At 44.5% G+C, this 17,243-nt stretch overlaps 1 gene segment (V, D, J or C); it reads right to left on the bottom strand.

Moving 5' to 3' along the window:
* Nucleotides 1-15,763: 15,763 nt before the first annotated feature.
* LOC119088446 lies at nucleotides 15,764-16,837 on the bottom strand. The segment is given in 2 exon segments: nucleotides 15,764-16,305; nucleotides 16,728-16,837. Coding segments are annotated over 2 exon segments (582 nt in total).
* Nucleotides 16,838-17,243: the final 406 nt, after the last annotated feature.

Genomic DNA, 17,243 nt, shown 5'->3' on the forward strand with positions numbered 1-17,243 from the left:
TTAGATGCTAAGTCCCTATCAGGTGAATAGGTAGCAAGGATTTTTTTCCCTTCTGTATTCTGTCTCTGAACTTAAATTATTTTTTATTTAATTAAGATAGAACTACATCAACTCTCCCCTCCCTCTCTCCCTACCCCTCCCACATCTGGCCCCTCCCCCAAATCATGTCCTTGTTTTCTTTAACCAGTTGTTACATATAAGTATCAATGGATCAATGTATAAATACAACGTGTTGAGTTTATTTAGTGCTGTGTGCATGTATATTGTTTCCAGGCAGAGCATTTGGTATTGGATAATCAATAAAGGGCCACATCCCTGAGAAAGACTAATTCTTTGTCTCTCAGCAATTGTTAATTGCCTATAGCTCTTCATCTAGGGGTGGAGCTCTATGAGATTCCCCCATCTACATTGGGATCTTAGCTGGTGTTGTTCTTGTTAGGCGGCCATGTTGTTTAGATTTCACAGGTATAGATTCCCTGTCATAGCCAGAAGGCCACTCTCACGGCACACTACCTCATCCTCTGGCTCTTAAAATATTCCACTCCCACTCCAACAATGTTCCCTGAGACTTCTTGGATGCAGAAGTTGTGTTGTAGATGCATAATTCGGGGGGCTGGGCACCCCCAGGTCAGTCATCCTCTATATTTTGACTAGTTGTGTGATTCTGCAATACTCTACCTCTCCCTTTGATGTAAAAAAAGGCTTCTTGGATGAGAGGTGAGATCTACAGTTAACTGCAAATTTCATGATTTTTGTTTTTGTTACCGTACAAAAGCTTTTAAACTTTATGCAGTTCCATGCATCAATTCTTGTTACTCTTTGAGCAGTCTGAATCCTTTGTAGAGATTCATTACCTATGTCTATGCCTTGAAATAGTTCACCTGTTTTCCTTGAGCAGTGTTAATGTTGCAGGTCTCACATTAAAGTTCTTTTTAAAGTTATTTTGAATTGATTTGGGTACAGAGTGGGGAATCTAGCTTCATTCTCCATGTGGATATCCAATTTTCCTTGCTATTTTTCCTCCAACACATATTTTTGATACTTTTGTAAAAAGTCAGATGGCTGTCATCAGAATTCCCCCTGGATTCTGTTCTATCTTGCGGATCCATGAATCCGTTTTGTGCCAGTGCCACGCTCTGACTGTGACTCTAGTATATTGAAGTCAGAGATGATGGCAGCCCCAGCTTGTCTCGTCATTCTTGAGATTGCTTTTTGCTATTTGGTGTCTTTTGTCCTTCTGTATGAGTTTTAGGATTATTTTTTCTACTTAGATGAGGAACATTCTTGGAATTTTGTGGCAGATTGTATTGAACCTGTAGATCACTTGGCCATTTCACAACATTAGTTTTGCAAAGGCTGGTTATGCACTATGTTTATCTTTCTATTGATCACGGACTTCAGTCCCATGAAACACTACCAGTTGGGCCAAGATCCTTTTTGTAGTTTTCTTTTAATTTCATTTATTCATCAGAATTTCATACATGTTTACAATGAAATGTGCTTGTATATGCCTCCTGTTCTCCCCTTCAGCTCCCCCATTTTCTCACCCTGTGCCCCTTCCCAGTTCTCTTCAGCTCCCCCATTTCCCCACCATATGCTCCTCCCAACTTACTCTACTTTGATATTTATTTGAATATATTTTTCATGATACTTTTCAGTATTTTTCCTCTAATTCTCTTCATATTTTGTTTCAAATGTTTTTCTATTTTTTTATTCCTCTTTTTGTCTATCAACTTCTCCCTGGGATTTTTTTAGTGTGGATATACCAGTGAGAAATTCTGCAGAAGATTTTCTCTTTAAGCATCATTTTTTACTTTTAATATTTCTTATTCATAACAGACACAAATCACTGTACATATTTATGTAGCACAATGTAACTTTATTTTTCTTCTGACCACCCACTGTTTCCATGTGCCCAGTTCTTCAAGGATGTCAGAGTTGGTCACTGCTCATGGCACACTAAGAAATATTGCTCTGGGTTCATGTCCCTTATGGAAATGTATGCTGCTCCAAGTTAAAGCAATGCCTAGGACTCAGCCTTGCTCCGTTTGTTGAATCAGTTGAGGCAGAATTGCAGAATGCTTTTCTTTAACAGAAAGCTGTTTATGGTGAGAATAGGAGGGAGATCAGCACAGAGGACCGGACATGCAGCCCGTTATTACAGGCTGATACTGGCATGAAATTAACAACACTTGCCTCTTGATGACAATGGCTTACCAATCTTCTGGGACATCAGAGGTTAATCTTTAAATAGTCACGATTCCTCCCCGTGTTTGCAATACTTAGTGTTTCTGTTGTGCCCAGATCATAACCCCCAGAGAGACCACCAAGGATGAGCATACCAGAATGCAAAAGCAAGGTTTATCTGCTACAAGTCATGACAGGGAACTCATCTCAAGCCATCTCAAGTGAGGCAGGGAAGAGTTACTCTTTCTTGGGGAAGTTAGTTTTTATAGGCAAAACCCATAAAATTTCTTAGAGTGGAGGAGGTTAATACGGGTCCATCCTTGATTTGTCCAGTTTTTCCTGGGCCTGGATTTTATCTTATTCTAGCTTGTCTGTTTGCCTTGTCAGGAGTTTTACAACTCCTCTCCGGGGTCTGGTCATGTTATCTCCGGAGAGGGGCATCTCGTGGTTAATTGGTTACCATCAGACATCCTGACTCTGTTCTTTTGAGTTCCTGGGGCTGGCACCATCATTTCTGGGGACTTGAAACTGGCCTGGGTCTAAGGCCCCCTTTTTAAGACAATAGAGTGAGGGTCTTGTTGTGCCTAGATCGCGTCCCCAAAGCTGTCACTGGAGACTTTAGGTACAGAAGGCAAAAGTAAGGTGTTTTCTAAGTTTACAAGCCTCCAGGGAGGCTCTTCCAAATCTCTCACTCACAGCAGAGAGGTTGGAAGAAGCGCTCCCCTTTCTTTGTGAGGCTAGTTCTTAAAGGCACAGACCATATAATTTATTTTAACCCGCCTCCCTTTTTAGTCTTTTGGTTGAATATGTGTTTTCCAAAGTCCCTGTAGCAGATACAGCCACCTGGGGAAAAGGGGTCTAAGTTCTTATCTACACTTAGGAAGCTTCTCTTTGTCTGTAGGGGATAGAGTGGGGGGTTTTACTGAGGTATCACAGTTTCTAGCATTCTATTGCAGACAGTATCATTATTCCTCAATTATAAAAATAAAGCTTTAGACTAAAATGTAAATATGCATACCCTAAATGTGTATTTGTACATGTATATAACACACATGGTGGATAAGTTCCACTTACATACTTTTCATGAAAATCATGGCCCTTGGTCCTTTCCTGTCTTCTTTTCCTTTAACACATTTTTCAAAATTTTCTTTGGAGGACTTCTTTTTTTTTCACTCTTCTGGTTATTTTAATGAACTTTTTTTTTTTTTTTAAATCAAAGCAAGATCAGGCTATAACACTGTATAAACAGATAGTTTAATGTTTATATGCATGTGTGTCTGTGATTGATGTGTGTGTGCATGTGTTTGTGTGCATGTGTTTATATGCATGGTGTGTGTGTGCGTGTGTGTGTGTGTGTGTGTGTGTGTGTGTGTATGTGTGTGATGTATATGTATGTGTATGCTGTGTGTCTGTGTATGATGTGTGTGTGCGTGTGCATGCATGTGTCTATATGTATGATGCATGAATGTATGATGTGTGTATGCTGTGCATCTGAGTATGATGTATGTGTGCTTGAATGTGGATGTGTGTGTATTTATGTGTGTTCAGGTTCATATGTGTGCATGAAAGCAGGAGGTCAATGTCAGGTACCATTCTTCAGGAGCTGTTCACCTGACTTTTGGACACAGGGTTTCTCACTGGAACCCAAGGCTAATTTATTAGGTTGAGCTGGCTCACTGGGAAGCCCCAGATCACCTGCCTCTGCCTCCTTGACTCTTTCTACCAGGGTGCTAATGATCAAGTCCTCATGGGTGTGGGGATAGCACTCTAACTGAGTGAGCCATCTTCTCAGCATAGCAACACTTTTATTTTTAAACAGAAAACATTCAAGCTGAAGTTGTACCTCAGGGACAGAGCATTTTCTCAGTGCACACAAAGCCGGAGTTCAACCCCCAGGTTTCCAAAACAAAAGGAAAAAACCCAAGCCAAACTAACAAACATCATAACCAAATGAACAAAAAGCAAAACAAATACTGTACAGAATATGTTATTGTGCTGACCTTAGCCAGCATAAAAGATGATTTCCGTTTTATGTACAATTTTCTTTGAAGCCTTATCATGAGGCAATTTCTGAGAGCAGAGAATATTTGATTTTCCTTTTCTAAATTTGAAGAACAGAGAATCCCACAATTAGATTGGAATCATGTTGATCAGTTTACAGAAATTTTATCAAGAGAATTTTGACCAATTTGAGATTATCATTGTGTTATTAATGTGGAAATACTCTTTTTAGGTCCTTCCTGCCTCTGCTGCCATCAAAGAACGGCAGCCATTGTTCTGTGCTGCCCCAGGGCCTAACTAAGGGTCAACGGGTGATGAGGAAGTCAGCAAGCTGAGGCACAGCTGTGTGATTCCAGATGTGTGCAGCTTATGTGCCTTGGAGCTGCTCAAGGATTCCAAGGTCAAGTGGGTGCTCAAGTTTATGAAGTGGGTGGGATGCACATTCACACCAAAGGGAAGCAGATGAGCTGAGCAAGGTATTGTCAAGGACTTGTCCTGTCCCTTGTCCCCCTTTTCAATAAACCTTTATACTGAAAAAATGAAAATATTTTAACTACTAAGTGTAGGTAATATGTCAGTTGTTTAACATATGTGATCCATATGATCAAAATAGTATAATTGTATCAGTTTTATAAGGGGGAAATGGAAGCTTAGAAATTTTTAGTTATTGGTTGACCTCACATAGTCTGTAAGAAACAGAACCGGCTCCATCCTTGCTCGAGCATTTTAGCATCTCTAGCCTATGATTTTTGCTTGGCATAGGTGTTCAGTCGATGCTTTGAAATGGGGCCAATACCCTCACTCATGTGGAGGTAGTAGACAAAGGCGGAATGTTGGTCGTTTCATTTTGAAGCAAAGTGGGGAAAAGATATTTCAGTTCAGTGTGCTCAGGGGAATACAGAGAACAGAATGTGAGTGAAAGCACAGCGAGACCAGGCTAAGACCCGGTTAGGTCTCTATTCATTTGTCTTTCTACCAGTTTGTTTATTTCTGTATTTATGATATAAATGTTGAAAGAATACGGTGTCTATAATGACTCTCGTGTCTAACAGTATTGCTTTGCCAAGAGTCATGAAATAGTCTTAACGTGCCCCCAGAGGCCTATGGTCTTAACATGTCCCCAGAGGCCTATGGTCTTAACATGCCCCCAGAGGCCTATGGTCTTAACATGTCCCCAGAGGCCTATGGTCTTAACATGTCCCCAGAGGCCTATGGTCTTAGCATGCCCCCAGAGGCCTATGGTCTTAACATGCCCCCAGAGGCCTATAGTCTTAACATGCTCCCAAAGGCCTATGGTCTTAACATACCCCCAGAGGCCTATGGTCTTAACATGCCCCCAAAGGCCTATGGTCTTAACATGCCCCCAGAGGCCTATGGTCTTAACATGCCCTCAGAAGCATAGGGAATGACTCAGTTTCTTTCTGTTAGGAAGGTAGGTAAATAGCAGGAGGGAAACATGTTCCTCAGAACAATGAGGCACAAGATTTGTGCATTATTGTTTTTTTCATTTTAACATAATTTCTTTATTGAATTTTTGAGAATTTTACATCATGCACCCCAATTCCACTTACCTCCCAGTCCCTCTGTATCTCTCCTCCCCTGCATTAGCACTCCAAATGAAAATTTAAAAAAATCAAAACAAACCAAAAGAACAAAAACAAAACAAAACAGCAACAATAACAACAACAAACCTCTTTGCTCCTCCATTTTTCCCACCTCTCCAACACCTCTTCATTCATCCTGGTGGCATTGGGAGCCACTGTGTGCCACACAGTATACCCTTTTGTCCAATTAGCTTTATTTGCGATGAATTCATTGCAATGAGTCACTGGTCTGGTTCAAGGCCTCTGGTTTCTAGTACACCATCATTACTGGATCCTCACTGAAACTCCTCTTGGATATTCCATAGTTGTCCTGAGTCATGGAGATCCTGTGGTTATCATTACACAGGATCAGTCCCTTCACAAGCTCCAGCAGGTCCTAGATAGGATCGACCTTAGGGTGGGCCAATCCCAGGACCAATTGAGCTGGTCCAGGCCATTGGGGCCGCCTCTGTCAGATAAGAGGTAGAGCCAGCTCCCCCATGCCCATGACATCAGGGTCAGCTCTTCCCTGCCTGTGGCGAGGGGTAGGGCCATCTCTCCCAAGTGCAAGGGCAAGCTCTCCCATGAGGCTCCAGGCCAGCTCTCTTACTCCAGAGTCCAGTGAGGGGTAGGGCCAGCCATCCTAGGGCTAGTGAAGGGCAGGACTGGCTTAGCATGGCCCTCTGATTCCATCACGCATGGTTCCCATGGCTCCATCAATGCAGACCACAGCTGTAGCAGGACCACAGGGTCAGATATGGCCCTTGATAGCAACTTGGGTCTGGATGACATCCTGGCTCTGGGTGGAAGCACAGGCCACTCAGATCAGGATGGCTCTGATGGTGGCATGGCTCCTGGACACCAACAAGCTCCAGGTTGTGACCCCGTGGCCTCTGTATAACATTTGATGGCAACATGAATCTGGCTGTGGGACCATGGAACCAGACATGGTCCTTGGCAGCAGTCAGGTCTGAATGTCACCACTGCCCCAGGTGGCAGTGGAAGCCACTCAAATCAGCATGGCCACATTGGCAGTGTGGCCCCTAGACATTAATTTGGCCCCAGATCTCAGGCATCCATGTGGTCTTTGATGGTAATAGGATCCTTGGACAACAACACTGACCCTGACTGCAGGAAAGCCATGGACCCAAACATGGTCCTCACCTGTAGCTTTGGCCCATATGTTACCATGGCATTGGGTAGCAAACACAGGCCACTCAGATCTGCCTGGCCCCAAATGCAGCATGTCTCTTGGCCACTAGCATAGACTCAGGTGGCTGACCTGACCCCAGGCATCCACACGGCCTTCAGTGGCAACATAGGACACAGACTTCAATATAGACCCTGGCTGCAATAGGACTGTGGGCCCAGACATGGTCCTCGGCAGCAACCTGGGTTTGGATGTCACCATGGCCCCAAGTAGTGCACAGGCCACCCAGACTGGCATGGTCCCAGCAGCAGTATGTGGATACCAACACAGCCCCAGGTGGTGGCTGAGACCCTGGGAATCCTCATGGCCCTCATGGGGACAGCAGCCATGGATACCAACACAGACTCTGGCTGCAGTAGGGCCACCTAGACAAGGCTCCCAGCTGTAGCCCTGGCCCAGATATCACCATGACACCAGAAAGCAGTACCTGCCACTTAGGTCTGTATGGCTCTGGATGCAGCACAGCCCTTGGGCACCAACATGGTCCCAGGTGGCTAATCAGACCCTAGGCAACCACACAGCTCTCAGTTGCAACAGGAGACACAGACATCAACTCAGACCCTGGCTGCTGGAGGTCTATGGATCCAGACATAGTTCACAACAGCAGCTTGAGCCTGGACAACACCATGGTTCCAGATGGCAACACAGGGCACCCAGATCATCATGGCTCTGGCAGCCACATGGCTCTTGGACACCTACATGGCCACCAGTGGCAGCCCAGATAGTAGGCATCCTTATGGCCTTTGGTGTCCATGAATGGCCACATAGACCTATGGACCCAGACATAGCCTTTGGGAACAGCACAGGCCTGGATGTCACCATTGGGGGGAGGGCAAGAAGGCAAGAATGCCCTCCCCATCAACCTCACCCATTCCACCTCTTTCCACAGCTCTTGAACCACTCTGCTTCTTTCTCTCCCATTTCTCCACCACATACCTGCTCATCATAAAGGGACCCTCCCACCGGCTCCCTTTGGGCATGCCAGGCTGGCTTGTGGATGTCTTCCCACCAGCCTGGGCCTTGAGGACACAGGCTGACCTGTGGGTGGCTTGCACCCACATTATTGTTTAAATTACTGAAATCTGTACCATTTGTGTGTTTGTAAAGATTAGGGTTCTACCCACTAAACAGTAACATTACTGGGAAAAAGTCATTCTAAATGTTACAGACATGGCTTCCCATTGCATCATCCCCACCCCTCTCTTATGTGATGAGACAACTGTACCCTCAAGGCTCTTGTTTTGGCAACTGTTCTAGTCCTGACTCAGGGGCTTATGCCAGCAGAGCATCTGTCGCTGCAGGTTTGGAGGCAGCCTGTGGAGGTCTGTAGACCACTGTGCATCTGCTCCACAGAGGTAAGTGCCTGAGTGACTAGGCTGGGAGGCTTGAATGTGCAGGAAACTTTGTTGCATTTTCTCATCCAGCCTGGCAGTTATCTTATCATTACTTTTCTCGTCTCCACCTTTCTGTAATGTCACCAAGAAGACGGGGCCTCCATCACTCCCCTGCCAGTACCAGTGTAAGGCATATAAAGATTCTGATGAACTGCAGCTGATGGTGAGCTCATCTCCTTCTTGGATTATCAGAGACTGAGGGCTCTGCTGCAGCTTTTGGGTGTGGACCCCTGTTCAAAAAGACGACGTCAAGAAAGCACAAAAGGCAGCAATAAGATCTTAGTGGCTGTAGTAGGCATGGCGAATCCCCTCCCGCTCCATCTCCCAAATGACAGCATCGTTATGTCAGCATACAATATGGTCTATTTTGTTAAATATATTGGCTCTGAAGGGCCTCCACCCCAGGACAGAAGAGATTCCCAAGAGGCCACTACCATCACTCATCAGTTTCCCAAATAAAATATGTACTCACAGGAGGCGTGAAGCCTTAATAACCAAAGAAGTACTGGAAGGAGCGTCCTCATCACTGGTGAGGGCAGCAGAGCTGGATTTCTCTGAATGGGCTTCCACAGTGGTGGCTACTGAGCTCACGAAGGAGACTGTCTCAGTCCGAGATCCTTCTGACTTTCTGTTTGTTCAGCACGACGCAAACATAGTTGAGATGCTTTTAAAACACTGCCACCACCCTTTGACTAGACTGAAGAATGCTGAGTAATGAGCACTTTTGTATATTTAATTCATGTGATACAAACCCTACATTCTAGCAGCCCAAATAAAAACTGGAACTGGGATAGAACAGGTGACATGAAGGAAAAGGGGATACTCTGGGTTAAAGCTTTAAGCTGTGTTCGGGACAAGGAGGTAGGGCAGGGCAGGGGTTAGGGAGTGGGTTAGCCAAAACTCAGGATATGTGGATAAGTCTTATGGAGGTCCACTGTTTGTAATCTGATATGTATGTATATAACACTGAAAGTGAGTCTGGTTAGAAGTTCTCTGGATAGGTGGACAGGGTTGCTCTCAGAAGACATGGTAATCAAAATCTCAGGGCCAGGCATGGGATACTCTCCTATGAATTGTTGGCCAGCGAGGCCCCAGGGGCATCCAGAATAACACAGGCTGTCACTGTTGCTCTTGGTGGCCCACTATATCTAAATGTTAATCCTCTCTGGTAACAATTCTCCACTTTACTTGTAGGACATCGATTAGGGAACTCCCGGCTACCTTTCTTTCCCACAGGAGGGATTTCATGTCTGGTACTGTAAACCTTGTCAAAGACCCCCAAACGGAGAGAATAACAGGCCCTGGGGTGAGTGGATGGGATCTTAATGATGTCATTTCACTAAATGGTCATACTGCCAAACTATGTCAAACTTAATATTTATGTTTATACTCATAGGTTTACGCTGCTCTCAACCTTAATCAGAGAAGTTTCTTTCTTGCGGCGGGTGGTGGCTAATGCAGAGATTCCTAACTGTTCAAAGTGCTAAGAATAAATGAGTGTAAGTGCTCAGCTGTGGATGGGTCATCTGTGCCAATCTCCCCTCATCCGAAGCTCAGGGAACATTGTGGAAAGAGTGTAAGAGCTGGAGCGTGGGGCGAGTGCTGCAAAACGCTGTCTTCTAAACATGACATGGTTGCTACACTCATCAGCGCACAGCAGCTGGGGGTCCCTGTGCAAGGCCCGCTCTTGTGTGAGAGCCTTTTCTTGGGGGTGACACACAACATGAATATATTGACCTCAGAAAGTGGACTCATGATATGCAAAATAATGACTGTGCCAATGTCCAAGTTGGTGAGCCAATAGGCTTTTAATGGGGTTACTAACAGGAATGTTGCATCCCGCACTGACAGGTGGGTTCCCCTCGGCAGTCCCTTATGGGACAATTCAACTTACGTACATGCCCTATTGTAACATCCATCCGCCAAGGCCACAACTTGGGAGAGACAGGCCTCACACAACTGGACAGCATATATGTAATCAGAATATTTTACAGAAATCCCAGAGGCCTATTCTCTATTTTCCAACCCATGTTGGCTCATCTGGGCCTAGACTTTACTTGAACCCTGTGAGCAAACTGCAGTGGCAACCGAGGACTGATGACCTGTACTCTGGCGAGAGTTTCTGCTTCCTGGTTACCAGGAGGACTTAATTGGCTGTGGGCTGCCTTATGGAAAACTATCAGGTGTATTCAGCATATACTAGGCTTTCTTACACTATCCTGCCATGTGAACTCTGTTCCCGTAAAACGTTGTTAATTCCTCTGGGAGGAATGCCTCTGCTTGCCGAAGGAATGCAATGGACAAGATGTTTCCTCCCAGCTCCTCAGCAATGCAGTTTAGCTAGCTCAAAGGCATTATGCAAAAAGCCCCCATTAGGCTATAGGACCTTTTGTATCCCGAGTATTTCTGAGTATTTCTGGTGAATGTGATGAGAAATACTCGGAATGTTTAATATTGTTTCTCTGTCTCTGCTTTGAACCCTGAGCTATCTGAAATTAAAGCTGCACAGAATTCTAGTAAATAAATATACTCTAGAGCAGCATCACCCAGAGTTCCCTGGTTCTGTTGAATCTAGAATTTGACTTCAATTCCTCAGCACCTGTCATGGTCAGATCCTGCTAATCAGCGGTTCTGAGTCCTGATGAGCTTTGTGATATGTTTATCCCATAGTGGCTGACCCAACACCTGCTGATAGAGTGCCTTTGTTGTAAAAACTGGATTCCCATGAGATTATAGCTGACCTTGCTCAACCTTACCAGTCAGCCACAACCCAGAGAGGAATGTTTGTTGGGACAGCCTATCTCCACATGATAATCTATTCTGTCCAAGGAGATGATTCCAGGAAGAAGAGGCCAAAGACAAGCATGTAGCCCCCTACAGCTTCATCAATGTTCTCATTTCCAAGACCCTCATCTGCCCCCTTAAAGGGTCCCAGCCAGTTTCTTTCTCTTGCAGAACCTCCATTCCCTAGGGCACATATCTGACCTTCACTGTGTGAGATAAATCATCTCATCTGTTGAGGTCAGACTCTAGTCTCTTCCTGCTTTCTGTCTCTTTACTCTGTCCTGCTAAATCTAACACCTGCCAACATCTTCCTTTTCTCATTGGGCCAGCGATAAAGGGAGGTCTCTACATACAGCTCAGCTGTCAGTATAGCCCACTCTAATGAGTTATTACCATCAATACTGTTCTTAACTTGGCCACTTGTGGGAGGCCAACCCACTTCTCTGTGAGAGGCCTGCTCCCACTTTTCCCCCAGGATACTCTTGAGGAGGGAGGAGTGAGAAATATTTAGAAAGAAAGACAGAGAGGAGAGAAACAGATAGAAACACAGGATAGCCTCAGGAGGGCCTGGGTCATCATCCACCAGCCCCCTCTGTCTCTTCTAAAGGGCTTTTTATAGAAATGCCAAGGTGTGGAGCAAAAGACCTCCCCCAGCACAGCCAAGTGCAGACCCTTCCAATCACCTAGTAACCATACACGTGATCAAGCAATCCTCTAGTGCAGCCCTGCTGGGCAAATTAAGCTCAGATCTTACTAGGAAACCTCTGTAGGCTTCCACAGACACTGGCTAACATTTCCATTTGACCCACTTCTACCACATGTTGTCTGTGTCCATCTGTATTGGCTTCTTTTTTAGTATACTTATTGGTGGAGTTCAGTGGCTTGAAAGGACGCTGGCCCCAGGGCACCCTGCGTGGCCTTGGTGACAGTTTAGAGAAATGACACCACATTGATGTAAATACGCATGCCACAGAGCTTGCATCTGTGCCACCCCAGAGAGAGGCTTGGCTAGAAAGCCTTCGTGGCAACCCTTAACTGGATTAGCTGGTTTTACAGCTACCAAGGTGGGGCCAGTGATGGGTTCAACCTATTGTAATGTTTTATAGACAGCCAGAAATTGCTGCTCTAGCATTGTATACCAAGCTTCTGCCCTGCCCCGTGGATGAGGACAATATCCTATTGGAACCATTTACTTAGGTTGTTTTTCCTACAGCCCCCAGCCACAGACTTCTTGGCTTCTAGTGACTTATAACCCAAAGGAGCACTGGGCTAATGGGCACATAGTCATTTGGGTTGGTCCACAAAGATATTAGCTTGCCTAAATGTCTCTTGAGTCTTTCTGTCTCAATCTCATATGGCAACCCTCTCCACTAGGTTATTGAACAAGGTATGGCATGGAAATCTGCCAATATCCCCAAAGCCTGAAGAACACCTCTGATATGTTATATTTACAGGCACAGGTTATTATAGGATTTCCTTACTCACTTCATCAGGTATCATGCCCATTTTCACAGATCATAATACTCCCAGACATTTTACAGCTGTGTCTGGCCCTTGCACCTTGTGTGGATTGATAACCATCCTCATTCCTTTAGATGCACCTGCATGTCTTTTATATGCTTTTTTAAGTCTGCAGAACATTCAGAGGTTAACATTATGTTATCTGTGTAATGAAACCTTTTTACAGGGGGCAGACCGGAGAATAAAGTAAGGTCCGGGTTACCATCCCATGAATAGTGGGACTGAGAAGGTGACTTCGAGGAGTGCTTTGAAGGCCTACTGTTGACCATTCCAGATGAATGCAATTGGCTTGGGATCCAGTCACAAGAGGATACTAAGGTAAACCATTAGTAAGGTCCAATACAGCCTGACACAATTCTATCACTTCTATTAATCATTTTCTTAAAGGTTCAATATTTGGTACAGGAATGTGGATGGGAAGTATTACCTTAGCTGGTCTTCCATAATCCACAGTCATTTTTCCATGCACATTCCTGCTTCTTTATCCTGGGGTGCTTTCACAGGGGCACTGTGCATCTCTCCACCCTGATGGGTTTAGTGTGTCTCTCTCAAACTGTCCAGACCCAGGTCCAGGGGCTGTTTTGCACTTGGCACTTGATTTGGCTACTTGGGTCTGACAGGTTCTGGGCTGAAGTTACTGTTATTATCTCAGCCACACCTGACTGCTGAGAGAGTCCTGGGTCCAGCGGGTTCTGGGCAGGCACTGTAGGTATAACCACTCCCATTGTCTTTCCCCCAAGCCACATCTCAATGCTGCAGAAGCCCCTCATCTTGCAGGCTCTGGATGGGCACCCCAGCTCTATCCATCCATGTTGAGTCTCTCAGTCACACATGGCTTCTGTGGGAGCTCCAGACTGGATGAACCATTTCCACCCTTATCAAACTTTGCTTCAGGAGAGAAATGTACACAGCTTACTCTGAGGGCATGGCTGCCCACCCTGGGGACAGGCTTAGATTTTCTTATTTGACCTGTGCTACCATTAATGCCTTCTATGAACAGAGATTTGAAAGTCTTCTAGAAGCTCACTAGCATAGCATTTGGCTTTCTGTAAAGTTTTTTTTCTCAAGAGCACCAACTTGCCACATATCTTACCAAATTTGTCTTCAAGTGACCCAGATGGACCTCTTTCTTGCCTTTGAACTTTTTAAAGCCTCTTCTGGACTATTTTTATCACTTCGCAAACTTGATTCATATGATTAGCTACATAGTTTGGATCTGCCGTAACCTCTCCTACTTCATAAAGATTGCATCCTGTAATGGGACTCAACAAAGCCACAAAAGCTGAGTAGCAGTGTCAAGGTCCCCACTGAATCAACTCTCTGTGAACACAGTTCTATCCAGTCCAGGGAAATAAGGGGCAAACAGAGCTCTTCTCAATCCCAGCTCCAGTGTTTACGGTATTCTCTCATTCCTGGACATTTATGGGGACTTCAGATGGAGGTATCTAAGTGTTCTTAAAGGCCCTGACAACCTAGTCCACCAGGGAGGATTTCTCGCACACTGTTTTAGGTTATGTAACCTTAGGGAGAGATGGATCATTGTGTTACTCAGCTTTCCTGCCTCCACAGCAGTCAGACTCCATCCATCCTTCGTGTCCCACAGCCCCTTGAGCCAGGCTGTGACAGGCTCTTTCACTGCTTGGTTAAAAGCTTTCCTTCCCCAGCTTGAGCAGTTCAAGTGCTGAGGGTCTCCTTGCTACAGTAGTTTTTTGTACATGATTATTGTTAAAGCTCCCTCTGCATTTGGGATCACAGGGTTCCCCTTCTTCTCTACTTAAGGATGAACCAAGGCATATATTCTACCATGTTTTCCTCCTCCTCACTCCCTAGTCATCAGTAATGGCATTTGTGTTGTCTGTAAAACAATGCGTTCTTTATCCCATAAAATATGTTCATCTTTCCTTTAGTCTCATTACATTGAACCGTTCTTCCAGGAAAATGCTGGACAGAAGTGGCGAGAACAGACATTCTCACCATGTTCCTGATATTGGGTGGGATGACTTCAGACTCACCCCAATAAGTTTGAACTGCATTGTAGATTTTATGAAATTGTCTTATTAAGTCAAGGAAGTTCATTTCTATTCCTAATTTATGAAAATTTAAATAATCAACACTGATTTTGTCAAAGGATTTCCTGTATATATTGAGATTATTGGGTATTTTCCTTGTCAATAAAATGCCTTATATTGTTTTTAAAATCCTACACCAACCTTAACTCCTAAATTTCTCTCTATAACAAAAGAATACTTTAGCCAGATGTAATGGTGTCGTCCTGTATTCCTGCACTTGAGAGGCTGAGGCAGCATTGTTAGTTTGAGGGTAGTCTGAGCTACAAATCAAGGGTCTCTCTCTCTCTCTCTCTCTCTCTCTCTCTCTCTCTCTCTCTCTCTCTCTCTCTCTCTCTGTGTGTGTGTGTGTGTGTGTAAAATTACAATTCTATTTATTGTATCTAAGAGAAAATATAAATACTAAAATCAAGCAAGTGAAACCATTATTTATCCACACTATGAAGTCATTTTTGGGTATGAAAGAGAAATATGTATGTATGAGTGCATCTCAAATAATTATAAATTAAAACATAAAAATAAGCAGCAAAAAATGTGTTCCACTCCAGTTTCTGTAATAAAATTGGGTAACTGTGAGGATCTATGTAAATATGGAAAGGAATGTGATTGTCAGGATGTACTTCAAACAGTCAAAGTTGGTTATTACAGGAGTTAAGGAGGAAGATGGATGGGGAAGGGAGGGCCACTTTTTACTTGGGTAACGATGAAAATAGTTTTTATTCTTTTATGTAATAAAAACATTTCAATGCAGATTAAAAGTGAAATAACTATCTGCTCCTTTGAAAACTGGCTATTCGGACTGTATGCCACAGGGAGCAACAGAAAAAATATCTAATTTTTCTTAAGCGAAAATGGACGAAAACTGAGGCTTCTTTCCATCTTATGGATGTTAGAAGGACGCAGTGATGTGTCCCCAGAGCTTGGACACTTCCCTGCCTCCAAAAGGATTTTCTCATCATTTTTACCCAAGTTTGCACAGAAATAAACCTTTTTTTAAATGAAAAGAGTCAGACGTTCTCATTCCCTTCTCACTGCAGAGCTGGAAGTTGTGCTGTCCGCTGCCCTGCAGACATGTCCGTTATCTACTAATGTTAGCCGCTCTTGCCCAGCCTCAGCATTCCTTTCCCACCCCTGCTGGTTCCTCAGTCTTCTCTTTCTCCTGTACAGCATCTTCTCATTCCTGTGCAGAGCCCTCTTGAGAGGATGCCACTGCTTCCCCTCCCCCTCCAGGCAGATATTGTACGGGGGGCAGCCCTGTCTGTCACACTGTGCTGCTCTCACGATACAGTAATACACAGCAGCATCGCTCAGGCTGACACGAGGCAGGATCAAGGTACTTGACTTTCTGTCAGAGGGAATAGCCAGAAAGGCCATTCTATTGCTTGTGTTTTGTTGTAGACCGTGAATGACGTATTCTGGACCCCGCAGGGGGACCTGTCGGTACCAATAGATGTACTCGTTCCCACTGATCGTGGAGTGGCTACAAGGCAAGTGTACAGGTTCTTCTTCAGTACTTTCCATTGAACTTGGCTGTGTACTTTTAGCATCACCCGCAATACCTAAGGGTTAAGAAACAACAGATCAGCTTTGGACCATCAAATATCGGCGTGTCTAAATGTCAGGCTCACAGATGCCCCAGAACTCTTCTCCTGAGCTCGGCTCTTGAGTGCTGTACGTTGCTTAGGATCAGAGGACATTGCTGAAATTTACTCCTTAGCTATGCAGAATCACACAGACAAAGATAAGTTGTCCACTTCCCACTTTCCTTAAGCTTAATGAACCTGGAGCTTCTTATACATAAGCCGGCAAGGAGGATGTGCAGCTGTTTGTGCTGATGATGCTTAGACTCACTAAAGAATCACACAGACACCAATTCTTTCCAGCAGCTTAGGAAATCACAGAGGGAGAAGTAGAGGCAGCAGATCTATCTTCTTTGTCTTTAGGCACAAAAGTCATCCTTCCTTAGGCCCAGAACACTTACCCAAAGTCAGGAGAAGGGCAATCTCACTCACGAACCTCATTGTTAAGAGCAAGTGGATGTTCTAGGGTTCTGAACACAGAATCGGTGTCTGATGTGAGGATGCGAGGCCTCAAGCCACAAACCAGCAGCTGCCAGCCTTGCCCCTCCTTCAAGAAGCCTTCTTTGTGGGTGGCTCCAGTCAAATGCCTCTTGGTTGGGTCTATCTCTACCTCACAAGTTTATATATAAAGATTAAAGGAAGATGAAAGTGTTTTTTCTTACATATTCCCCAACTTGAGTTTCAGTTGAGAAAATTTCAAGATTCAAACCCAACAAGGCTGTGTTTGAATGCACCAAACCTTTCAAAGGAATCTATTCACCCCTTGTTGATGGGAAAGGCAAAGCTCAGTGTCAATTGATAGCTTTGCGTTCTGTTGAGCTGGTAGGAATCACTCTTTATTTCAGGAAATCCTGTTGAGCTCTGTGCTGTAAGGATAAGAAAAGACTTCCTATTTATATCGACAATATACAAGTCTT

Source organism: Peromyscus leucopus, chromosome 9 (genome assembly GCF_004664715.2).
Source record: "Peromyscus leucopus breed LL Stock chromosome 9, UCI_PerLeu_2.1, whole genome shotgun sequence".
Classification (NCBI taxonomy): domain Eukaryota; kingdom Metazoa; phylum Chordata; class Mammalia; order Rodentia; family Cricetidae; genus Peromyscus; species Peromyscus leucopus.